At 42.4% G+C, this 26,454-nt stretch overlaps 1 protein-coding gene across 1 annotated transcript in view; it reads left to right on the forward strand.

Moving 5' to 3' along the window:
* The window catches only part of FAM114A2 (family with sequence similarity 114 member A2), a 58,486-nt gene extending 32,399 nt beyond the window's left edge, over positions 1–26,087 (forward strand). The window contains exons 8-14 of the mRNA XM_040440171.1: positions 2,869–2,989; positions 5,784–5,863; positions 12,258–12,359; positions 15,148–15,284; positions 18,148–18,220; positions 20,517–20,570; positions 25,489–26,087. Of these exons, the coding sequence (XP_040296105.1) occupies positions 2,869–2,989; positions 5,784–5,863; positions 12,258–12,359; positions 15,148–15,284; positions 18,148–18,220; positions 20,517–20,570; positions 25,489–25,581 (660 nt within the window). The 3' untranslated portion in view covers positions 25,582–26,087. The remainder of the gene's footprint in view (positions 1–2,868; positions 2,990–5,783; positions 5,864–12,257; positions 12,360–15,147; positions 15,285–18,147; positions 18,221–20,516; positions 20,571–25,488) is intronic.
* Positions 26,088–26,454: the final 367 nt, after the last annotated feature.

The following is a 26,454-nucleotide window of genomic DNA, read 5'->3' on the forward strand; positions in this document are numbered from 1 at the left end:
TATACAGCTGGGACTTGTAGTCCTACACATACAACATGCTGTAGAGTCTCCTAGCAGGCAGACATGTCACTCAGGGCAGCTCTTGTATTCACTCCCTTAGCAGTGTCATTATACAGCTGGGACTTGTAGTTCTACACATACAACATGTTGCTGATTCTCCCAGCAGGCAGACATGTCACTCAGGGCAGCTCTTGTATTTACTCCCTTAGCAGTGTCATTATACAGCTGGGACTTGTAGTTCTACACATACAACATGCTGCAGAGTCTCCCAGCAGGCAGACATGTCACTCAGGGCAGCTCTTGTATTCACTCCCTTAGCAGTGTCATTATACAGCTGGGACTTGTAGTCCTACACATACAGCATGCTGCTGATTCTCCCAGCAGGCAGACATGTCACTCAGGGCAGCTCTTGTATTCACTCCCTTAGCAGTGTCATTATACAGCTGGGACTTGTAGTCCTACACATACAGCATGCTGCTGATTCTCCCAGCAGGCAGACATGTCACTCAGGGCAGCTCTTGTATTCACTCCCTTAGCAGTGTCATTATACAGCTGGGACTTGTAGTCCTACACATACAGCATGCTGCTGATTCTCTCAGCAGGCAGACATGTCACTCAGGGCAGTACTTGTATTCACTCCCTTAGCAGTGTCATTATACAGCTGGGACTTGTAGTCCTACACATACAGCATGCTGCTGAGTCTCCCAGCAGGCAGACATGTCACTCAGGGCAGCTCTTGTATCCACTCCCTTAGCAGTGTCATTATACAGCTGGGACTTGTAGTCCTACACATACAGCATGCTGCTGATTTTCCCAGCAGGCAGACATGTCACTCAGGGCAACTCTTGTATTCACTCCCTTAGCAGTGTCATTATACTTCTGGGACTTGTAGCTCTACACATACAGCATGCTGCTGATTCTCCCAGCAGGCAGACATGTCACTCAGGGCAGCTCTTGTATTCACTCCCTTAGCAGTGTCATTATACTTCTGGGACTTGTAGTTCTACACATACAGCATGCTGCTGATTCTCCCAGCAGGCAGACATGTCACTCAGGGCAGCACTTGTATTCACTCCCTTAGCAGTGTCATTATACAGCTGGGACTTGTAGTCCTACACATACAACATGCTGCAGAGTCTCCCAGCAGGCAGACATGTCACTCAGGGCAGCTCTTGTATTCACTCCCTTAGCAGTGTCATTATACAGCTGGGACTTGTAGTCCTACACATACAGCATGCTGCTGATTCTCCCAGCAGGCAGACATGTCACTCAGGGCAGCTCTTGTATTCACTCCCTTAGCAGTGTCATTATACAGCTGGGACTTGTAGTCCTACACATACAGCATGCTGCTGATTCTCCCAGCAGTCAGACATGTCACTCAGGGCAGCTCTTGTATTCACTCCCTTAGCAGTGTCATTATACAGCTGGGACTTGTAGTCCTACACATACAGCATGCTGCTGATTCTCCCAGCAGGCAGACATGTCACTCAGGGCAGCTCTTGTATTCACTCCCTTAGCAGTGTCATTATACAGCTGGGACTTGTAGTCCTACACATACAGCATGCTGCTGATTCTCCCAGCAGGCAGACATGTCACTCAGGGCAGCTCTTGTATTCACTCCCTTAGCAGTGTCATTATACAGCTGGGACTTGTAGTCCTACACATACAGCATGCTGCTGATTCTCTCAGCAGGCAGACATGTCACTCAGGGCAGTACTTGTATTCACTCCCTTAGCAGTGTCATTATACAGCTGGGACTTGTAGTCCTACACATACAGCATGCTGCTGAGTCTCCCAGCAGGCAGACATGTCACTCAGGGCAGCTCTTGTATCCACTCCCTTAGCAGTGTCATTATACAGCTGGGACTTGTAGTCCTACACATACAGCATGCTGCTGATTTTCCCAGCAGGCAGACATGTCACTCAGGGCAACTCTTGTATTCACTCCCTTAGCAGTGTCATTATACTTCTGGGACTTGTAGCTCTACACATACAGCATGCTGCTGATTCTCCCAGCAGGCAGACATGTCACTCAGGGCAGCTCTTGTATTCACTCCCTTAGCAGTGTCATTATACTTCTGGGACTTGTAGTTCTACACATACAGCATGCTGCTGATTCTCCCAGCAGGCAGACATGTCACTCAGGGCAGCACTTGTATTCACTCCCTTAGCAGTGTCATTATACAGCTGGGACTTGTAGTCCTACACATACAACATGCTGCAGAGTCTCCCAGCAGGCAGACATGTCACTCAGGGCAGCTCTTGTATTCACTCCCTTAGCAGTGTCATTATACAGCTGGGACTTGTAGTCCTACACATACAGCATGCTGCTGATTCTCCCAGCAGGCAGACATGTCACTCAGGGCAGCTCTTGTATTCACTCCCTTAGCAGTGTCATTATACAGCTGGGACTTGTAGTCCTACACATACAGCATGCTGCTGATTCTCCCAGCAGGCAGACATGTCACTCAGGGCAGCTCTTGTATTCACTCCCTTAGCAGTGTCATTATACAGCTGGGACTTGTAGTCCTACACATACAGCATGCTGCTGATTCTCTCAGCAGGCAGACATGTCACTCAGGGCAGCTCTTGTATTCACTCCCTTAGCAGTGCAGGGGGAGGGGCAGAGGTTGTTTTTATTGCAAGTAAACAAAGGGCCAGAAGAGAACCAGGGAAATTAGGAAATAGATATATTTTTTTGCATAAAACTTGCTTAGCTTAGTTATATTTTGCTGTCCATCAGATTTTCAGTGCTATATATATTTTTTTCATAACTCGAACAACCCCTTTAAGTCTTTGTGGACTTGAAAATGATCTTCTGAGACACCTATGGAAGAGCTTGATTTATGTTCCTAAATTCATGCTCAGGTGAAGTCTATTGTTGGGTCGCTATCTGGAGATGAGCTGGCAGATCTTAAGCAAGAGCTGGAGTCCTTAAAGGAAGTGTTCTCGATGGAAGAGTTTGATGATGATGAAGAGGTGGAGAAAGGTATGGGGTCATCGTTATAATCCTCTAAATGTTATCCACTGAAACCTCTTTGAGCCGACCACCCAAACTTGCCTTGAAAAGTGGTTTTCCATAGAACCTCCAAGACTTCATTTAAGAGACTTGTATGCAAAAAATGCGTCTTCCACTCCTTTGAAGCCAGTGCAACCAGTGGTCCCCCTATTCTCCTGATGAAAGGTGAAAGTCCCAGTCCTTACTCATCTGGCATTTCTGGCTTATCCTGTGTAGATGCCATAAATGCATTATATGAGAATGCATTTTTAAAACTTCCTTGCATACCAAAAGGTAAACTCTGTCAAGAGAAGAAACATATATTTCTTATGGAAAACAAAATCACTTGTGAGAAAATCTTATTTGTGAATGACCTGCCCTTTTGACGTCTTGCTGGTGTTGAATTCCCTTCCTACGTCAGAGACATCTAGGAAATCAGTTCTCCAGGGTCTAGTAGGCACAATCTGCCGGCTGCCTGCCAGGATCAGACATACTGGGCCGGGTTGGGGGATTTATCTGGCGGCATAGCGCAGTGAACGGACTGTGTGAGGCTTCTGTAGCTGGGACTTATTATTAGATCAAAGCAGGCAGCTACACAGTTGGATTTGGCCAGGTCTTGCTTTTATTTTCCTCCTCATCCGCCTCTTGCATGACTCTCAGTGTGTAAGAAAATGCATCAGCTTGTAGTTATATCAGGGGGAAAAGGATTTTTATTTTTACATGCTATGAACGTCCACGCTGAAATTTCACCATTTGATAGCAGCTCGTGGGAGATGTCCTCTCTACCAAAAAGAAGGAAATGTACCATTCTCTGAGACTATCACAGAGCACCATCCATTTATGAAACTGTCTAAAAGAAAAACTCTCTTTTCTACCCAAAGGAACCAATCACAGTGCAGATTTCATTGTTCAAGAGCACGATAAATAGTGAAAGCTGTGCTGTGATTGGTTGATGTAGGCAACAAAGACAGTTCTCATAAATCTGCCTTTGTGATTGTATGTTTTCCGCACTAAAGGGGTTTTCCTATGAACAGGGTAAGAGGCTGATCAGAGTGGGCCCGACCATTAGAACCCTACAGTTCACAAGAATGGTGGTCCGTTGGCCTCCCATTTGAATGGACTGGTAGCCATTGAATGCTGTGGGACTGCACTGCACGCTGCTCTGTCTGGCAGTCCCATGGACATATACAACTGCCACTTCATTCAGACAGGGGGGCACAGGACCCTTGTTCTCGTGATCAGGATCGAGGATAGGTATTGTTCACGGAAAACCCCTTTAAGCCTTTTATTTACTTCTATACTTTTATTTCTTTAGCTCATACATTTGCAAAAGGGAAATTCACTTTAGTATTCAGATTTTTATGAGCTTAAATTATCATGTTACCAGCTGGGTACTCACAGAAAGTAGCTGTAAACTGGTTCTTGTGCCCAATTTATTGGCAAAACAGTGGGGGTCCACAGTTACATCTATAGTACACTATAGAGCAGTGATGGCGAACCTATGGCACGGGTGCCAGAGGCGGCGCTCAGAGCCCTCTCTGTGGGCACCCGCACTGTGAAAAAAGTCTATGGTGTACCAATATGCCTTAGACTTTTCCTGCCATTCCTCAGCGCAGGGCGCTCTATGAACCGCACAGGCAGCGCACTGAATGTAGGCAGGCTATTATGGCTACATGATAAAGTACATGGAATATATACTATATTGAACTATAGTATTCAGGTTAAATTGCCGTGTTGGCACTTTACGATAAATAAGTGGGTTTTGGGTTGCAGTTTGGGCACTCGGCCTCTAAAAGGTTCGACATCACTGCTATAGAGAGTAGAAAAGCCTAAGGGAACACCTGGTGGACAGAAGTAGTAATAGCAGGCAGTGGCAACAAGGCAATCATTTAGCATGGGGTGAAGGAGCAAGGTATCAAAAGCATAGGAGTAAGCAAAAAGTATATATGCATAAGGCAAAGATACATTGATAATCCCTAGAAGATATCAAGGAAGCTCCAATCCCAAGCTGTGACAAATGCTTTCTTCCAAAACAGCACCACGCCGGTCTATAGGTTGTGTCTTGTATAGCTGCTCAGATCCACTGAAGTCAGTGGGGCAGAGCTGTAATACCACAACCAACCTGTGGACAGCTGTGGTGCTGTTTATTTTGAGGAGGGAAAAAAAGCTGCCATTTTTTTTTTCAAGCCCTGGACAATCCCTTTAAAATGACCATTAAGTACCTTCTGACCCACTGTCCCGGCCCATGACCCACTGTACTGGCCATGATTCATTCAGGGCACAGCAGAAGATTTATTATGATTGATGATCCCCTGAAATGGAAAATTCTACTTTTTGGGGTTCCACAGACCTATCTACTATGGCTATATTTTGTAGAAGACAACTTGTGGAGGTAACCTGTATTTACAGGTAAGTCGGCCCGGTGATCAGCTAGTCGCCAGATTCTTTTACAATTCAAATTCATCACCTGAGGAAGCCACTTTAGGCCAGACATGAAGCTTAGTGTGGCCATGTCCACCAGAGCAGGGTCTGTTCTTACCTAACGGCACCCTATCCTTCATAGTGGCGGGGACCACTGTGTCCATAGGGTATACGGACCTGGTATGTTATTGTGAGAGGATCAGACATACTCGGCCGTGATAAACCACTTCACCTTCCTCCAGTTGTTGGCCCCTGAAGCTACGTATGGTTAAGTTCCAAGTGTGAAGTGCCATCGGTGATACTTGTTGGTCTGATGTGTCAGGATCAAACCTGAATTCTTCTGTCATATTTCTTTTTTCTCTAGCTGATGAGGATTTTATGGAAGAAATATCTGCCCTGTTTAAGGAGCTGCAGATCTCTATGAGGCCTGAGAAACTGACAAATGTGAGTATATCTTCCGTCTGGTAACGCAATAGCAGGAGGTCCAGCTGTCTCCCCCAAAGTCTGTCTATGGAATTCAGCATGCCCCAGCAAGGGTGGTGCATCCAGGCAGTCTGGCAGGTGTCGTACCCCCATATGAAATAAACATGCATGCGAGGCCGATCTTAGTGAGTGTGCATGTTAATGGGCAGTCCGGGGGTCGAGCTGCATGTTAACCTCTTCCATGCTATGATATACTGCCTGCTAAGGCTACTTTCACACTAGCGTTTTTTGTGGATCCGTCATGGATCTGCAAAAACGCTGCCGTTAAAAACAACAATACATCCGTCTGCATCCATCATGCACGGATCCGGTTGTATTATGTCTTCTATAGCCATCACGGATCCGTCATGAACACCACTGAAAGTCAATGGGGGACGGATCAGTTTTCTATTGTGTCAGAGAAAACGGATCCGTCCCCATTGACTTACATTGTGTGTCAGGACGGACCCATCTTGCTCCGCATCACATCACGGAAAGAAAAATGCTGCTTGCAGCGTTATTCTGTCCGCGATGGGGACGCAACCAAACGGAACGGAATGCATTCTGGCGACTCTATTTCGTTCAGTTTAGTTTTGTCCCCTTTGACAATGAATGGGGACAAAAACGGAAGCGTTTCCTTTCGCTATTGAGATCCTATGACGGATCTCAATAGCGGTATTGAAAACACTGGTGTGAAAGTAGCCCAATTCTCAAATGGAGTTTTCTCAACAACCTCTGTAGCAGTGACTCTCTGCCGGGGCTGATTGACGGGGCCCAGAGAGGGAGCCCCAGCCTCCTCTGTGACATCATGGTAGTCTAATGGACATCTCCATTGCCTACTTTCATTGGATGTCACCATCAGGCTGTGTAACCCTTTACACCTCCCTTTTCCGCGCTCTCTTCCCATTCCATTACATCTGCACCACCAGAGGATGTGTTTAATTTTGGAGAAGCGCATCCTTCAGCCGTCCATGTGCCTGAATTGAAATGTGTGCCAACTCGTAGCGGGCTTAGATTTCAGTCATCAGGAATACGTTGTACATTTTCAGAAAGTGGAAACGCCACTTGCGCCTGGATATGGCATTTATTAAGTTGCAAACCAAGGTCACTAACTTTGGGATCTACTGTAGCTTGGAGGGGGTCAGTAGTTTTGGCCAGCTCCTGTTAACCTTAGTGTGTCATCTGCTTACCATTTAAAACAAACAGCAAGGGCCCATGTGGTCACCTCCTTAAATGTGTGTCCTGCCATGCATGATTATTTTTTAGGTATTTCTTTTTTTCTGTCTTTGATCATGACATTGTACAAATACACACACAGCTCTGCAGTATGCACATTATATACACACACACAGCTCTGCAGTACGCACATTATATACACACAGCTCTGCAGTATGTACATTATATACACACACAGCTCTGCAGTACGCACATTATATACACACACAGCTCTGCAGTACGCACATTATATACACATACAGCTCTGCAGTACGCACATTATATACACACACACAGCTCTGCAGTATGCACATTATATACACACACACAGCTCTGCAGTACGCACATTATATACACACACACAGCTCTGCAGTACGCACATTATATACACACACACAGCTCTGCAGTACGCACATTATATACACACACAGCTCTGCAGTACGCACATTATATACACACAGCTATACAGTACGTACATTATACACACACAGCTCTGCAGTACGCACATTATATACACATACAGCTCTGCAGTACGCACATTATATACACACACAGCTCTGCAGTACGCACATTATATACACACACAGCTCTGCAGTACGCACATTATATACACATACAGCTCTGCAGTATGTACATTATATACACACACAGCTCTGCAGTACGCACATTATATACACACACACAGCTCTGCAGTATGTACATTATATACACACAGAGCTCTGCAGTATGTACATTATATACACACAGAGCTATGCAGTACGTACATTATATACACACACAGCTCTGCAGTACGTACATTATATACACACAGCTCTGCAGTACGTACATTATATACACACACAGCTCTGCAGTACGTACATTATATACACACACAGCTCTGCAGTATGTACTTTATATACACACACAGCTCTGCAGTATGTACATTATATACACACAGCTCTGCAGTATGTACATTATATACACAGACAGCTCTGCAGTATGTACTTTATATACACACACAGCTCTGCAGTATGTACATTATATACACACACAGCTCTGCAGTACGTACATTATATACACACAGAGCTCTGCAGTACGTACATTATATACACACACAGCTCTGCAGTACATACATTATATACACACACAGCTCTGCAGTATGTACATTATATACACACACAGCTCTGCAGTACGTACATTATATACACACACAGCTCTGCAGTACGTACATTACACTACGTGCAGAATTATTAGGCAAATGAGTATTTTGACCACATCATCCTCTTTATGCATGTTGTCTTACTCCAAGCTGTATAGGCTCGAAAGCCTACTACCAATTAAGCATATTAGGTGATGTGCATCTCTGTAATGAGAAGGGGTGTGGTCTAATGACATCAACACCCTATATCAGGTGTGCATAATTATTAGGTAACTTCCTTTCCTTTGGCAAAATGGGTCAAAAGAAGGACTTGACAGGCCCAGAAAAGTCAAAAATAGTGAGATATCTTGCAGAGGGATGCAGCACTCTTAAAATTGCAAAGCTTCTGAAGCGTGATCATCGAACAATCAAGCGTTTCATTCAAAATAGTCAACAGGGTCGCAAGAAGCGTGTGGAAAAACCAAGGCGCAAAATAACTGCCCATGAACTGAGAAAAGTCAAGCGTGCAGCTGCCAAGATGCCACTTGCCACCAGTTTGGCCATATTTCAGAGCTGCAACATCACTGGAGTGCCCAAAAGCACAAGGTGTGCAATACCCAGAGACATGGCCAAGGTAAGAAAGGCTGAAAGACGACTACCACTGAACAAGACACACAAGCTGAAACGTCAAGACTGGGCCAAGAAATATCTCAAGACTGATTTTTCTAAGGTTTTATGGACTGATGAAATGAGAGTGAGTCTTGATGGGCCAGATGGATGGGCCCGTGGCTGGATTGGTAAAGGGCAGAGAGCTCCAGTCCGACTCAGACGCCAGCAAGGTGGAGGTGGAGTACTGGTTTGGGCTGGTATCATCAAAGATGAGCTTGTGGGGCCTTTTCTGGTTGAGGATGGAGTCAAGCTCAACTCCCAGTCCTACTGCCAGTTTCTGGAAGACACCTTCTTCAAGCAGTGGTACAGGAAGAAGTCTGCATCCTTCAAGAAAAACATGATTTTCATGCAGGACAATGCTCCATCACACGCGTCCAAGTACTCCACAGCGTGGCTGGCAAGAAAGGGTATAAAAGAAGAAAATCTAATGACATGGCCTCCTTGTTCACCTGATCTGAACCCCATTGAGAACCTGTGGTCCATCATCAAATGTGAGATTTATAAGGAGGGAAAACAGTATACCTCTCTGAACAGTGTCTGGGAGGCTGTGGTTGCTGCTGCACGCAATGTTGATGGTGAACAGATCAAAACACTGACAGAATCCATGGATGGCAGGCTTTTGAGTGTCCTTGCAAAGAAAGGTGGCTATATTGGTCACTGATTTGTTTTTGTTTTGTTTTTGAATGTCAGAAATGTATATTTGTGAATGTTGAGATGTTATATTGGTTTCACTGGTAAAAATAAATAATTGAAATGGGTATATATTTGTTTTTTGTTAAGTTGCCTAATAATTATGCACAGTAATAGTCACCTGCACACACAGATATCCCCCTAAAATAGCTAAAACTAAAAACAAACTAAAAACTACTTCCAAAAATATTCAGCTTTGATATTAATGAGTTTTTTCGGTTCATTGAGAACATGGTTGTTGTTCAATAATAAAATTAATCCTCAAAAATACAACTTGCCTAATAATTCTGCACTCCCTGTATATACACACACAGCTCTGCAGTATGTACATTATATATACACACAGCTCTGCAGTATGTACTTTATATACTGACACAGCTCTGCAGTACGCACATTATATACACACAGCTCTGCAGTATGTACATTATATACACACACAGCTCTGCAGTACACACATTATATACACACACAGCTCTGCAGTACGCACATTATATACACACACAGCTCTGCAGTACGCACATTATATACACACACAGCTCTGCAGTACGCACATTATATACACACACACAGCTCTGCAGTACGCACATTATATACACACAGCTCTGCAGTATGTACATTATACACACACAGCTCTGCAGTACGCACATTATATACACACAGCTCTGCAGTATGTACATTATACACACACAGCTCTGCACTACGCACATTATATACACACAGCTCTGCAGTACGCACATTATATACACCCAGCTCTGCACTACGCACATTATATACACACAGCTCTGCAGTATGTACATTATATACACACACAGCTCTGCAGTATGTACATTATATACACACACAGCTCTGCAGTATGTACATTATACACACACAGCTCTGCAGTATGTACATTATATACCAGGCATGCTCAACCTGCGGCCCACCAGCTGTTGCAAAACTACAACTCCCATCATTCCCTGACAGCCTACAACTATCATCCTACAGAAGGGCATTGTGGGAGTTGTAGTTTTACAACAGCTGGAGGGCCGCAGGTTGAGCATCCCTGTTATATACACACACAGCTCTGCAGTACGTACATTATATACACACACAGCTCTACAGTACGTACATTATACACACACAGCTCTACAGTACGTACATTATACACACACACACAGCCCTGCAGTACACATATTATACATATTGATTCTCTGTAAGAATATTGAGATTAGTGTATAAGAGATTCCATACATGAGCAGTACTGTATATGGCAGTGATCATTGATTCTCTGTAAGAATATTGAGATTATTGTATAAGAGATTCCATTCATGAGCAGTACTGTATATGGCAGTGATCATTGATTCTTTGTAAGGATACTGAGATAAGTGTATGAGATTCCATACATGAGCAGTACTGTATATGGTGGTGATCATTGATTCCCTGTAAGAATACTGAGATTAGTGTATAAGAGATTCCATACATGAGCAGTACTGTATATGGCAGTGATCATTGATTCTCTGTAAGAATGCTGAGATTAGTGTATAAGAGATTCCATACATGAGCAGTACTGTATATGGCAGTGATCATTGATTCTCTGTAAGAATATTGAGATTATTGTATGAGATTCCATACATGAGCAGTACTGTATATGGCAGTGATCATTGATTCTCTGTAAGAATACTGAGATTAGTGTATAAGAGGTTCCATACATGAGCAGTACTGTATATGGCAGTGATCATTGATTCTCTGTAAGAATACTGAGATTAGTGTATAAGAGGTTCCATACATGAGCAGTACTGTATATGGCAGTGATCATTGATTCTCTGTAAGAATACTGAGATTAGTGTATAAGAGATTCCATACATGAGCAGTACTGTATATGGCAGTGATCATTGATTCTCTGTAAGGATACTGAGATTAGTGTATAAGAGATTCCATACATGAGCAGTACTGTATATGGCAGTGATCATTTATTCTCTGTAAGAATGCTGAGATTAGTGTATGAGATTCCATACATGAGCAGTACTGTATATGGCAGTGATCATTTATTCTCTGTAAGAATGCTGAGATTAGTGTATGAGATTCCATACATGAGCAGTACTGTATATGGCAGTGATCATTGATTCTCTGTAAGAATACTGAGATTAGTGTATAAGAGGTTCCATACATGAGCAGTACTGTATATGGCAGTGATCATTGATTCCCTGTAAGAATACTGAGATTAGTGTATAAGAGATTCCATACATGAGCAGTACTGTATATGGCAGTGATCATTGATTCTCTGTAAGAATATTGAGATTGGTGTATAAGAGATTCCATACATGAGCAGTACTGTATATGGTGGTGACCTTTTGATTCTCTGGTCACGTTTCTGCCATTAGACTGTTCATCTTACGTGGACTGAGGTCCACACTGGGACATTTTTGTTGCCTCTGTGATGAGATCTTGGATAAGCCCCCAATTGGCTTAATTAAAAATGATGTTCTACTTGCCTCTTTCTCCAGCGCAGTTGTCTGCTGCCGGTCCAGTCTTCCTGCTGCTGCTTGTTTACAAACTGCAGCGCTAAAAGTCATGGGCTGAGGACGGTAATTGGCTGCAGCGGTATTTGTAATTATCTTGTACAACCCCTTTAATCTTTTTCGACAGTGACTTTCTGGGATAGCCCAGTTTTCTAAGGTCACTAAATTACATCTCTTGGCATTTCAGGCACGAAAAAATGCTTACAGCTGGATGATTAAAGTGGAGGAGGAGGACAAAGTGATGGGAGAGGAGGATAAGACTGATCCACAGAGGAAATCTACCATTGAGGTAAGTGAAAAATAATTGGATCTCGTTTATAGCTGCATTTAAAAAAAAATAATAATACGGTTTCATTCATTGAAGACAATAGAAGAGAAACAACAGCACATCCAGCAAGTTCTGATGGAAAAGGCTTGTGAACTGCTTACACATCTAGTTCTTGAGGGAAATGGTGGGAATCAAGCAGTTTGAAATTCAGCTTCTCCTATTCTTGTATGGTCATAAGTCCAACAAAATCTAATGTCTATGGCCAGCTTTAGACTGAGGGTGGTTATTGCCTTTCCTTTAAAAGGGTTGTCTCCCAATAGCGTGTTAATTTACTGTGATAAATCTTGCAAAACATAACTTTTTATTTATTTTTAGCCTTTGAATACCCCTGTTGCTAGATATTGGTGCTACACTTCATTTGGAACGAGGGGTTTATAGGAAGAGGGGTGCTATGGCCAAATTTCAAAAGCTCTGGACTCCTTGGATTGATGCCCCCGGGCTGGCGTCCAGGGAACTTCAGAGATACCGTCTGGGATTAGTGTGAAGGTACTATTGCTTGCTGTACATATCTGGCTCCGTGGTGGGCGATTTCTTGCTGGATATATGGAATGTTTCTACGCTATGTAATGTGGGGAGGTTCTGGCTGATAACAAATGTATATTCCTTTATAAGATCGCAGTTCTGCTATCATTGTTCTGTGGGGAATGCTGTAGGGAAAGGGCACGTGCCTTTGTAATTATCATGCGGTTGTGATGGTGTAGCCGAATGGTGGAGGTTATGGAAGAGGGAGGGCATCATAATGATGGTTTGTGGGGGGAGGGTATGTGGGTGTTGGGGACTTATGTTTGTATTATTAAAATGCTAATAAAATTACTTAATATATAAAAAAAAAAGATATTGGTGCTACACACCTGATATGGCACCCCTACAGTTCTTTTGATTCCCCTCAAAACATACACCTAATGTGTACAGTGCTGGTGAGGAGAGGCAGTGTTTAGTGGGCTGATAATAGCAGGAATCACTCCAAAACAAGACTGAGCTACTGAGCATGTGTGACCACCAGCATTGGACAGATTAGTTAGACATTATGCACAAAGAATCCAAAGAAGACCAGAGGGAATCATAACAAACATATAACTGAAATATCTAGACGCAGGAACATTTAAAAAAAATTATTCCAGCTGGAAAGTTGTTATGTTTTGCGTGATCGAATAGGGTAAATTAATATTAATTTGTGGGGCTACCCCTTTAAAGTTCTTTGAGACTTCACAAAGGATATCAAGGGATAAATGAAAATGTACCAATGTACGAAAATTACCTTTGTACAGCCCTTTTTCTTCTGCTTCTGTTTTTTCCACCTTCAGTTTCTGGAACAGGAGTTTGCTGTCTGATACATACCATAGTTAGCCATCATAACTGGCATAGCGCTATTATATGGCACCTGCTCTCCCAGAAAGACTTACCACCCTCTCGTGACTTTTCCTTACCAGTTGTAGCATAGACACATCATTCATTGATTCTAACGATGATCTGGTGTCAGTGTGCTGATACTTCGAAGCCAGGGCTACAATAGTTGGTTGGTAGTTACATTAATCTTGTATCCCTTCATATTATTACCATATAAAATATGTTCATGTTGAGTCCACACTTTTCAAGGGTTCTAGAAGCAAACCCTCTCTATGATATTCATATGCTGTAATATACACCTGTCATTTTATAGGAGGGTTCTCAGGGCTGTGTTCTCTCCTGTCCTTATACTAGTGATAAGCAGGTCGTTCTGGTGGTAATAGAATATCAGTTCTCACCTCTCCTGTGTTCTCCCCTGTTCTTATACTGTAAACTGTGATAAGTAGGGTATTCTAGTGGTGACAGAAAATCAATTCTCGCCTCTCCTTTCCTTTATACTAGGTATCTTCATGCTGCTCCAAGGCCCTTAGTTACAATGCATTAAACTATGCTGTACATGCTCAGTAGTACGTTTTTCCTGTAAAGGTCAGAGGAGGATCACCCTGCTTATCACTAGTATAAGGGACAGGAGAGAACACAGGAGAGATGAGAACTGATTTTCTTTCACCACTAGAACATCATGCTTATCACTGTTTATAGTATAAGGACTGGAGAGAACACAGGAGAGGTGAGAGCTGATTATCTATCGCCACTAGAACACCCTTTTTAACACTAGTATAAGGGACAGGAGAGAACATAGGAGAAATGAGAACTTATTTTCTTTCATCACTAAAAAAACAACAACTGTTTTTCACTTTTATAAGGCATGGGAGAGAAGAAAACACAAGAGTGGTGAGAACTGATTATCTATCACCACTAGAACACCCTCTTAACACTGATTATAGTATAAGGATAGGAGAGAACACAGGTGAGGTGAGAACCTATTATCTATCACCACTAGAATGCCTTCTTAACACTGATTATAGCATAAGGACAGGAGAGGTGAGAACTGATTATCTATCACCACTAGAACACTCTGCTTTTCACAGATTTTGATAATTAGGAGCCTTAGATTGCTAAATCTATTACTAAGTTATTGGCCATTTATGAAGGAGCTGGAGTCAGAACCAGAGTCGGATTGTAATAAAATACAGGAGTTGGCGTTAGAACTATGGCTTACCGACGCCACAGCTTTGGTTCTATGCCTACTTGCGTTTCATTGTGTATACACAGTATGATATCTGTCCATGTAGTTGGTATTCAAATAGAAAAAGTAAGAAAGGAATAAAAAGAAATAGATTTTTACCCTGATCACTTTTCTTAAGATCCCTAGGATACTCTTTAATGTCTTCTCTTTTGTCAGGATATCCATGAGTTTGCCATTCGGAGCCTTGCTGAGCTAACAGCCTCTGCCATAGAAGTCTTCCACAAAACATCCGCTTTAATTTTGCATGGTGACACACAAGTTGCAGCAGTGTCACGAGGCAAAGCACTTTCACAGTAAGTGTTAATCTGTCTGTATATCGTCCATCACTGGCAGTCTAGAGTCCAAAATTACCAGTCATTATTCATATGATAAAATAAGCAGAGCTCCGATAAATAACATCTGTGCCATATAAGTAGAACAGCACAGTAAAATTCCTTTAGTCTGGCATGTCTAGTCATCTGGAGCAGAGACCGACTATATGGAAAGTATTTGTATGAAGTATCACACGATTAGTGAGCTGTCTGTGTACTGTGCGGACATGCCAGGTCACCCAGAGACCTACCCTCTATAGTAGCAACCTTGTGCTAAAATGAAAAAAAAAAATCCCCCATCATTCTGCACTCAATGCCTCATAATAAGAAAGTGGATTTTTGCTAATTTGTTAAAAAGGAAAAACTAAAATTTCGCATGGACTTAAGTATTCAGACCTTTTTGCTATGACACGTGAAATTTTAGCTCTGGGGGCCTCCCATTTCTCTTGATCATTCAAGGTGTAGAAACATCTCAAAGATGGAGTCTACTTGTGATAAATTCAGTTGATTGGACATGACTTGGAAAGACATCCCTTTCTGTGTAAAGTCTCACAGCTGATAATGCATATCAGAGCAAAAACCAAGCCATGAGGAGGAAAGACATGCCTGTAGAGCTCAGGTGCAAGATTGTTCCCAAGAGCACAGTGGATTATATTCTTAAATGTTTAGAACAGCCAGGGAGAAAAAAAAGCTCATCTTCTCCCTGGCTGTGACTCTCTCAGCTGTGATTGGATCCCGGCACAGCCAGGGAGAAGGAGACGTCCATTGAGAAACCCTGGCGTCTTATCCTCCCTGTACCGATGCTCAGGATTAACATACTGAGTGGGAAAACTGCAGGTGGGCACATCGAGGCGTACGAGTGATATTTGAAAAAAACAGGCAGGGTGTCAGCATCAGCGGGGAGTACCCCACAAGGAAAGGTATTTAATTAAACTAAATAAAAACATGAAAGGTCCTCTTTAAGTAATCCGGGAGAAGGGCCTTTGTAAGAAAGGTGACCAAGAACCCAGTGGTCACTCTGAGTTCTGAAGATCCTGTGTGCAGATGGGAGAAACTTCCAAAACTTCACTGCCGCATTCCATTGAACAGGGCTTTATGCCAGTGTGGCCAGGAAGAAGCCTCTGTTCAGTAAAATACACCTCAAAGCCCACCTGGAGATTTGCCCAAAATGTCACCTAAAGGTTCTCTGGTCTGATGAAACCAAGATTGAACTTTTTGTCCTTAATTCTAAGCATCATGTCTGGAGGTCACCAAGCACTGCTCATCATCTTCCCAAAATCATCCCTACCGATAAGCACCGTGGTGGCAGCATCATTTTGTGAGGGTGTTTTTCAGAGGTTGGGACAGGGAGGCTGGTCAGGTTTGAGGAAATGCTTGAATGGATCAAAGTGTAGGGATGTTCTTAATGAAAACTTTATCCATAGTGCACTTGATCTCAGACTGGGCTGAAAGATAAAGGCAGTGACCCTAAACACACAGCCAAGACAACACAGAGGTGGCTTAGGGACAACTCTCTGAATATCCTTGAGTGGCCCAGCTAGAGCCCTAACTTAAAGAGGACTTTTCACCATTCCTGACATGCCTGTTTTAATAGCTACCTGCGTTCCCCATGTAATAACAATTCTGGAGCATCTATTCTTATGACTCTATGTTGTGCCATTCCTATATTATTTCTACTAGAAGTTATGAATGAACTGCTAGCAGTCTGCAGTAAGGGTACAGAGGGGTGGTAACCAGTTGGGTGTGTGTACCTGCACATCTCAAACTATCCTATCAGTGCTGACCTTTTTAGACTGTGCAGGTACACCCCCCCAACTGGTTACCACCCCTCTACCCTTACTGCAGACTGCAAGCAATTCATTCATAACGTCTAGTAGAAATAATAAAGGAATGGCACAACATAGAATCAGAAGAATAGATGCTCCAGAATTGTTATTACATGGGAAATGTAATGAAGCTATTAAAACAGACATGTCAGGAGTGGTGACCCATCCTCTTTAAACCCAATCGAACATCTCTGAAGACGCATGAAAATGTCTGTCCACCGCCGGTCCCCATCCAACCTGACAGAACTTGAGAGGATCTGCAGTGAAGAATGGCAGAAAATCCCCAAATTCAGGTGTGCATCATACCAAGAAGACTAGAGGCTGTATACGTTATTGAATATCAAAAAGATCAAATATACTTTAAAATCAATTTTACAAAAATTCCTGTCCCCAAGTTTCCACATATTCAGTGTAAATTACTTTCATAAATAATTTACCCAACACAACCCATGTAACTGCCAAGAAAGAGGAGAGTGAGAAAAAAAATCATCAATCCTATGTCCAGGGAGACCAGACTTTTTCCCCCTGCATTCTGAAATAGATCTGTTTCTATCTTTTAACCAGCTAGATCACATTCTCCCATTTACTTATCTGGGGGGAGTTTTCTGTACACCAGTGTCAAACCACCACAACTCTAGCAAGCATTAATATTCTACTGATCAGATCGCCCAGAATCACAGCCCTTATTGCAGAAGGACATACAATGCCCGTTTTAGCCACTATTATCCGCAGTACTTTATCCCAAAAAGAATAAAGAACGGGACAATTCAATGCAAGATTTTAGTTTTTCCTTTTCAATAAGTTAACAAACATTTCTAACATTCAGTTTTCACTTTGTCATTATGGGATACCTAGTGCAGATTGCTGGGGAAAAATAGATTTTTATTTTAGCACAAGACCGCAACGTAACAATATGAAAAGGTGAGAGGGTCTGAAGTCTTTCCAAATGCATTGTATAAAGAGGACAACCTCTTTATGTTGTTTTGTATTTTTTTATTTCTTAACTTTCTCCTCACCAGAATGACTGTTGCACTGTGTAAGGAGCTATCACAGCTTTCTAAGAGGATGACCACTCTCCTGACTACCGCAGGGGTAAGTACAGTGCAGCTCTGCCATTACATACAGCATCCAGGACACAAGCTACATCATAAATCTCTATGCACTATATATGTATGCAGGTAATTTTTGTATCTTCCTTGTATTTATCCTGCGGTTAATTGCCAGTATTTTTTAATAATGTACACTGACCACTAGGTGGCAGGCTCTAGCTTTGTATGTTTTTGTAGTTTGTAAGAAAAGGGAAGAAAGAAGCGATTAAAGCAATGGTGGCCATATTAGTTACTTCAAATCAAGTCAAATTTAGCATTTTCTTCACGTTTCACTAGAGGTTGTATTTATTAATTTTTTTTATCCAATATTTTTTATTAACAATTTTTCCCCAATGTACATATAGAAGGGGAAAAAAAAAAAACAGCACATCAAAGGATACATGAATGGGTACATACATTCCCACTGGACATTTAGAAACTTATCAGGACCTCTTCATATATCACATCCAACTTTCGATACACAAAGTACATGATACAGAGAAATACCCCTTCAACTGTAGTACATATTAGTATTACATAAACCACCCCCTATCCAGCAATGAGACGGGCACAGCACCACTAATATAGGTATAATGTGTCAGAGCACCAAAAAAGATATTGCCGACTCTCTACCTATAAGCTCCACACCCATCCTTTCCAATATAAACTATTCACTAAGCTCCTTCTCTCCGGTCACCCATCACAATTGCCCATCCCAGTTCCGGTCTCGTGTATACTCTACCCATTTGTCCCAAATTTGGCATATAGCTTAGATGCATATAGTTGTCATATAGCTTAGATACATATAGCTGTCATATAGCTTAGATACATATAGCTGTCATATAGCTTAGATACATATAGCTGTCAAATTGCTTAGATACATATACTGTCATATAGCTTAGATACATATAGTTGTCATATAGCTTAAATACCATACATACAGCTGTCATATGGCTTAGAAACCTATAGCTGTCATATAGCTTAGATACCTATAGCTGTCATATAGCTTAGATACCTATAGCTGTCATATAGCTTAGATACCTATAGCTGTCATAGATTGGATCACAGGGAGGGAGCGGGCACACTGTTGAATCTTTCCGCCCCGCTGGCTGCACTGGTAAGGATCGCGCATGTGCGATCCCCCACAGGAGCCGCGGCAGCCAGAGGAGAGAGAGGGGGGGCAGGCACACAAGGCTCTGACGTTTCGTGTCGGGAGAAGCCTGTACACGAGACGTTGCCACCGAAGCCTGGTGGATGACGTCAGGGGTCACGTGACCCACATCGGCAGTTCAGAAACACTGCAGAATAAATAATGTGATTAAATTACAAATGTATTTTTAATAACCTTATAAGCCACCTTAACATATATAGATATAACTCGGACAACCCCTTTAAAGGGATTTCCTTAGATTTTGATACTGACGATCTATCTTCTGGGTAGGTCATCAGTATCTGATCGGTGAGGGTCCAACACCCAGGACCCCCGCCGATCAGCTGTTTGATAAGGCATCGGCACCTGTGAGCGCCGCGGCCGTCTCCGTGGTCACCATGCACCACATACATTGTACAGAGGCTGTGCTTGGTATCGTGCTCAGCCCTATAGAAGTGAATAGGGCTTAGCATGATACCAAGCACAGCCGCTATACAATGTACGGCGCTGTGCTTGCTAAGTACAGAGAAGGCCACAGCGTCGGTGGGGGTCCCCGGTGTCGGACCCCCACATATCAGATACTGATGACCTATCCTGAAATAAAGGTCATCAGTATCAAAATCATGCAAAACCCCTTTAATAGGGCACCCATACCAATGCCTGCGTCCCCCCATCATGCACACATGTAGCAAGTGAAGGACTTATTAGTTGCTATGGGAAACCATTTATATTATATGTTTTGTATCTTAAGTTTTGTCTTAAATTTATATAGATGATGTCAAGAGATTCGATGAAAAATACTTATCCCCTATCTACAGGAAAGAGAATAATTGATTGGTGGAGGTCCAATTATGGAGACCATGCCAATGACGAGAAGATGGTTCTCGTGTTTCCCCTTTTGAATGGAACGGCAATCACGCATGTCCACTACTGCTCTATTCAACTCTGTGGGACTGCATGAGGTAGCCATGATTGGCAGGGGTCTCTACAGTCGAGCCCCCACAATCAGACACGATCCTGTGCTGTGGATTGGTCATATGTTGTTCATGGGTAAACCATATTAAGCTCTTCATGATTTCCTCTAGCACAGGATTACCACATTCTTTATGTCAGTTACTTATGGAAAATCTAATATTTATGCTCTTTCCAGGCCTCTGAAAAATCTGACATCCTGAACCCTTTAATCACGGGAGTATTTCTGGAGGTGAGTCCTATCAATAAGAAATATTTCTATGCCACTACATTTTATTACTGTACCTTCCATAGAGGGGAGGTACACGGCTGCTATGGGGTCTGTTGTGGAAAGCCGTGCCTGCTTGCCATCTCACTCATAGCAGCTACCTATAGTGTCTCAAGGGGGCTCTTACTGTATACAGATATAGACACCTACCTGTAGCTCCCCCCAGTGGTGGCTGCATTTATTGTTCACCTCTACAGGTATATTATGAAATCAGCACAAAAATTTGATGTTAATAAAAGTTTAGTGTGTTTCCAGAGCTCTGTGGGGAGTGGGTCACATCTTGGGGCTTGCTGTCCATCCTTATGGTTTCTAGGTACATTCTTCATTGTTTTAAAGAGGTTGTACAAATTGTTTTTTTGTTAAGGTTTAGTTGTGAGATAGAACAGTTGCTGTGTTGACCCACCCTTCCTAACTTAATTGAGTGCAATCTCGCTTTAAGACCTATTTCTTAGAACTACTTCTTTAATGAAGCTTCTATAGAAGTGAATAAAAACTATGTATAAGAATGGGTGAGATGGAATATCATTTTTAAAAAAACGAACGTGTGTTCTGAATTTTTTATGTATTGATGTTGTGGGTCTGCATCATACCATTACTGCAACGTGTGAACAGTGACAGTGCCAGGTACTTAGCATCTTGTCATAGGCTTCAATTTAGGACTGTTTGACAGTGATGTCACATACCGAAGTAATGATGACATAATATATAATATGATGACATAATACTAACAAATACATACAAGGCCGTCCACAACCCTCCCTACATCTATGAGCTACTTTCCCGATACATCCCCACACGCAATCTCCGATCCTCACAAGACCTCCTTCTTTCCTCTCCTCTTATCGCCTCTTCCCACAATCGCCTCCAAGATTTCTCCTGTGCATCCCCCATACTCTGGAACTCGCTACCCCAACATATCAGACTCTCACCTACAGTGGAATCCTTCAAAAGAAACCTGAAAACCCACCTCTTCAGACAAGCCCTACAACCAGTGACCCTGCTGCCTCTATACCGCCATGACCAACTTCACCCGCACCCACTGTGTCCTTCTCCCATACCATGTAGATTGTAAGCCCTCACGGGCAGGGCCCCCTCCTTCTGTACCAGTTTGTAACTCGTCTTGTTCATGCTTAGTGCAATTGTCTGTATTATGTATGTGCACTGCTTATCGTATGTACAGCGCCATAGAATGAATGGCGCTTTAATAATATATGGAATATATATATATATATTGTGAGGATACGCTCTGGTAGTTGGGATAAGCGGGTGCAGTACAGAGGCAAAGTACAAGTTTGTAATTCAAATGTCCATTTTTACTCACACATAAGGGCAAACAAAAAACATTCTTTGCAAGGTTGGTGTTTGTTCACACCAAGTAGAAAGTTCGTGCAGAACAAAAAACGTCACCTTGTCAGTGGTTCTGACTCCAGCAGTCAAAATGCAGGCTTTAGGTGGCCTGCTCTCCCAACACACAGGTCTCCGCTTTTCAGCCCAGCACAGGTCTCAGTTCCCACACCAGCGATTCCCAGAGCACCTCTGTCAGAGAGAGGTAATCACTCACAGCTGACTTCTGGCTGGGTTTTTTATAGGCCAGTCAAGACCCGTCCTGGAACATGGGGAGTAGTCACCCACCCATCACTTTGACTACTCCCAGTAAGAGCCGTCCCGGATCAGCTATATAGCCATACTAAAATTAGCTGCTGCTGACACCTGAAAATACCGGCTCTTACTTCACTGAGGCCAGGAATCTCGGTGACACATACCTTCCATCGGCTTCCTACTATATATATATATATATATATATATATATAGGAATGAAGAAAGGACAGCACTCCAAGTAAAAATATACTGGTCTTTAATCACCCATGCAGATGGCAACGTTTCAGCTCCAAACAAGAGCCTTTTTCAAGCCTCTTGTTTGGAGCTGAAACGTTGCCATCTGCATGGGTGATTAAAGACCAGTATATTTTTACTTGGAGTGCTGTCCTTTCTTCGTTCCTGTACATCTGGGGTAAGCAGCAATATCCCTGGACATAGCACCCATATTGCTTGTTTCCAGTGCCGCCGCTACTTTCCCTTTTTTTTTATATATATATATATATATACAGTACAGACCAAAAGTTTGGACACACCTTCTCATTCAAAGAGTTTACTTTATTTTCATGACTATGAAGGCATCAAAACTATGAATTAACACATGTGGACGTTTTTCTTTACTTAGCTGCTTTTTTCTTGCCATAATACAAATTCTAACAGTCTATTCAGTAGGACTATCAGCTGTGTATCCACCTGACTTCTCCTCAACGTAACTGATGGTCCCAACCCCATTTATAAGGCAAGAAATCCCACTTATTAAACCTGACAGGGCACACCTGTGAAGTGAAAACCATTTCAGGGGACTACCTCTTGAAGCTCATCAAGAGAATGCCAAGAGTGTGCAAAGCAGTAATCAAAGCAAAAGGTGGCTACTTTGAAGAACCTAGAATATGACATATTTTCAGTTGTTTCACACTTGTTTGTTATGTTTATAATTCCACATGTGTTAATTCAAAGTTTTGATGCCTTCAGTGTGAATCTACAATTTTCATAGTCATGAAAATAAAGAAAACTCTTTGAATAAGAAGGTGTGTCCAAACTTTTGGTCTGTACTGTGTATATATATATATATATATATATATATAATGAAAAAAAGGGCAGCACAGCCTCAAAATGGTAATGGGTGCACGGCCCACTGGGAAAAGTCAATCCCACAACAATAAGTAGGAAAAAGGCAGCACTCCAAGAAAATAAAATTAAAAAAATACTTTATTCACCTCAGTGGCAATGGCGATATTTCGGCTCTATACCATAGCCTTTCTCAAGCCTCTCTGGTATAGAGCCGAAACGTCGCCATTGCCACTGAGGTGAAAAAAGATTTTTTTTCATTTTTTTTCTTGGAGTGCTGCCTTTTTCCGACATATTTATATTTATATATATATATATATATATATAAAAAAAGAAAAAAAGGGATGGCAGCACCGTCACAATGAAATATAGAAGAAAGGGTGCACAGGCCCAATGTGGATAAAAGCCAATCCAACGAATTGTATAAGATGAAAAAGGGCAGCACTCCACTGGATAAAAATTATATTTACCCATAAGACTGTAGCGACGTTTCGGCTCTTACACAGGAGCCTTCCTCAAGCAGCTGCTTGAGGAAGGCTCCTGTGTAAGAGCCGAAACGTCGCTACAGTCTTATGGGTAAATATAATTTTTATCCAGTGGAGTGCTGCCCTTTTTCATCTTATATATATATATATATATATTATATTTATGTTATGAAATCTTTAGTTCTAACGCCTAGCGGAGTTACATAATTGGTCATTTAGTCGTTGTCCTATTTCATCATCTTATATGTTTTCTTATGTGATTGGGTTGATATTGGGCTCCCAGCTACAGCAGTGCATAATCTAAGTGCAGGGTCAGCCTTATATTGGATCGTACCCTATGTGGTAGCTTCTGTTGACACCCACCTATGTCACGTACTCAAGGGTACATTTGACACCCACGCAAATGTGTGAGGCCCCAAAGTTCAGGGAAGCCCTTAAAAGAGTTTTCCGAGACTTAAATACTAATGACCTGTCCTCAGGATAGGTCATTAGTATCTGATCAGTGGGGGCCCAACACCTAGGACCCCCGCTGATCATCTGTTTGAGAAGGCACTTTGGCCTTCTCTTTGCTCACCAAGCACAGCGCCGTACATTGTATACCGGCTGTGCATGGCATCGCAGCTCAGCCCCATTCACTTCTAGGAGGATGAGCTGCACCTAGGCCACGTGACCGTTGAACGTGTCGTCACTGGCCTAGCGAAAGCTGAGAGAAGGCTGCGGCGCTACTGTGAGTGCTTGTGCCTTCCTGAGGATAGGTCAGTATTAAAGTCTCTGAAAGCCCCTTTTAACTGACCCCTGGCAACAGCACCACTTTCATTGTGCCTAGCCTCTAGACAGACCAGAGCAAATCTGCACATTGAGACCTACCCGTTCATTGTGGCAACCGTGGGCTAGGCAAGTATTAATTTTGGGGACACTAAAGGGGCACCATATTGTGTTGGGGTCACTATATTGTGTTGGGGGCTCATATAGGGGCATTTTTCTGTGTTGGGGGCACATAAAGGGGCACCATTCTATGTTGGGGGGAACTGTATTGTGTTGAATACACACAAAGGGGCACTATTTATATTAGCGGTGTGACGGGCAGAGCTTAGTCGTGGGACAGGGGCCCCCAACAAAACTTTGCTTGGGGCGTGTACCTTTATAGAAAGTAGTATACAGATAAATAAAGCGTATGTGACTGTGCAAAAATAGTGAACAAATAAAAGCTCCATACTTCAAGTAATCTAGTAAAACTGTTTTACAAAGCGTAAATGTGCTGTAATGCAATTAATATTAACCCCATCATACGCACTCAGTCGTAAAGGGGTTTTTCAGGACTATTGACGACCTATACTTCAATATCAAATTGGTGGGGACCCAGCATCCCCTCCAGTCAGCTGTTTCACTGCAGTGGCCATGTCTGGTTACTTCAGCAATGCAGTAAAAAATGCATATCAGTGGTCATTAAAGAGTTGTCACTGTCCTCGGGTACCAGGTCACCTGTGTCCTCTTCAGAAATGTCCTCACAGTTCGCACAGCCCTAAGGCTAGCACTGCACAACCAACCTGATTAAAACCAAACTGATTTCCAGTCTTCTCTGAGGGAGGTCTCTGTACGTAGTTTTCTGTCTACATCTGTTCTTTCTAGTGTTATGGATAGCATTTTCTGTGGAAATTCTGGTAAAATTTAAATATGTTAACGTGATCCCCTTATCAGTCCCACTGACCCCATCCTTCCTTTCTTCTTCACAGGCATCAAACAGCGCTTCCTATATTCAAGATGCATTCCAGCTTCTGCTTCCTGTACTTGAAATCTCCCACATCCAGAGCAGGATTTCATCTTAGAGCGTCTAGCACAAGATCTTCATCTCCTATTTGTTATTATTTCTTGACCCAGCACTGTCCAGAGGCCCTCTAGTCTGTCAGATGTGTTTGACCTACTGCTAATTGGAAAAACTAAAAAGCGTTAAACACATTTTTTGCAGATATATATTTTTATCTTGCATCACTACAGTCTGTATGTTATATATAAGTGAATATTTCTGAAAACTACACTTTTTACTACTGCTTTTTTTTAAATTAAAGGGGTATTCAGACAACTGACTGGGGGTGGGGCAACCAAGACTCCTATGAGCCATAAAAAATTGTGTTTATTCCCTATTTTTAGCATGGTCATTAGATGTGTGGTTACCTTTTCATTGCAGTCAGTGACCCCTATATATACATGACCGATCCTACATATGGTTAGGATTAGTCATATTAATTTAACCTCTTTAAAGGGGTTCTCCGGGAATTAAGAAAATGAAATTACTGAAAATACTTAAATATTACTTTATTATAAATATATTCCCCAAAATACCTTTTATTAGTTCTAAATGGCTCGTTTTGTCTAGGGAGCAGTCATCAGGGGAAATAAAATGGCTGCCGTCATATTAGTACACACAAAACCTGTTCTAATCACACAGGAGGACAAGTTACTTCACAACACTGAAGAGCTGCCTCATCCTCCTCTCTGCTCTGCTTGTCAGGGATTATGATCCTGAATATAGCTGATAAGATCTTCAGCAGGATCTCTGTAGGAATGGAGTTCATGAGGAGACATGAAGTACAGAGAAGAGGGTGGGATGTGACTGATGAGCAGCAGCACTTGTATGCAGTCTCCATTACCACAGTCTGTCCTGTCAATCCTCTCTGTGCTTCATGTCTCCTCATGAACTT

The sequence above is a fragment of the Bufo bufo genome, chromosome 1 (genome assembly GCF_905171765.1).
Source record: "Bufo bufo chromosome 1, aBufBuf1.1, whole genome shotgun sequence".
In the NCBI taxonomy this organism is placed as follows: Eukaryota; Metazoa; Chordata; class Amphibia; order Anura; family Bufonidae; genus Bufo; species Bufo bufo.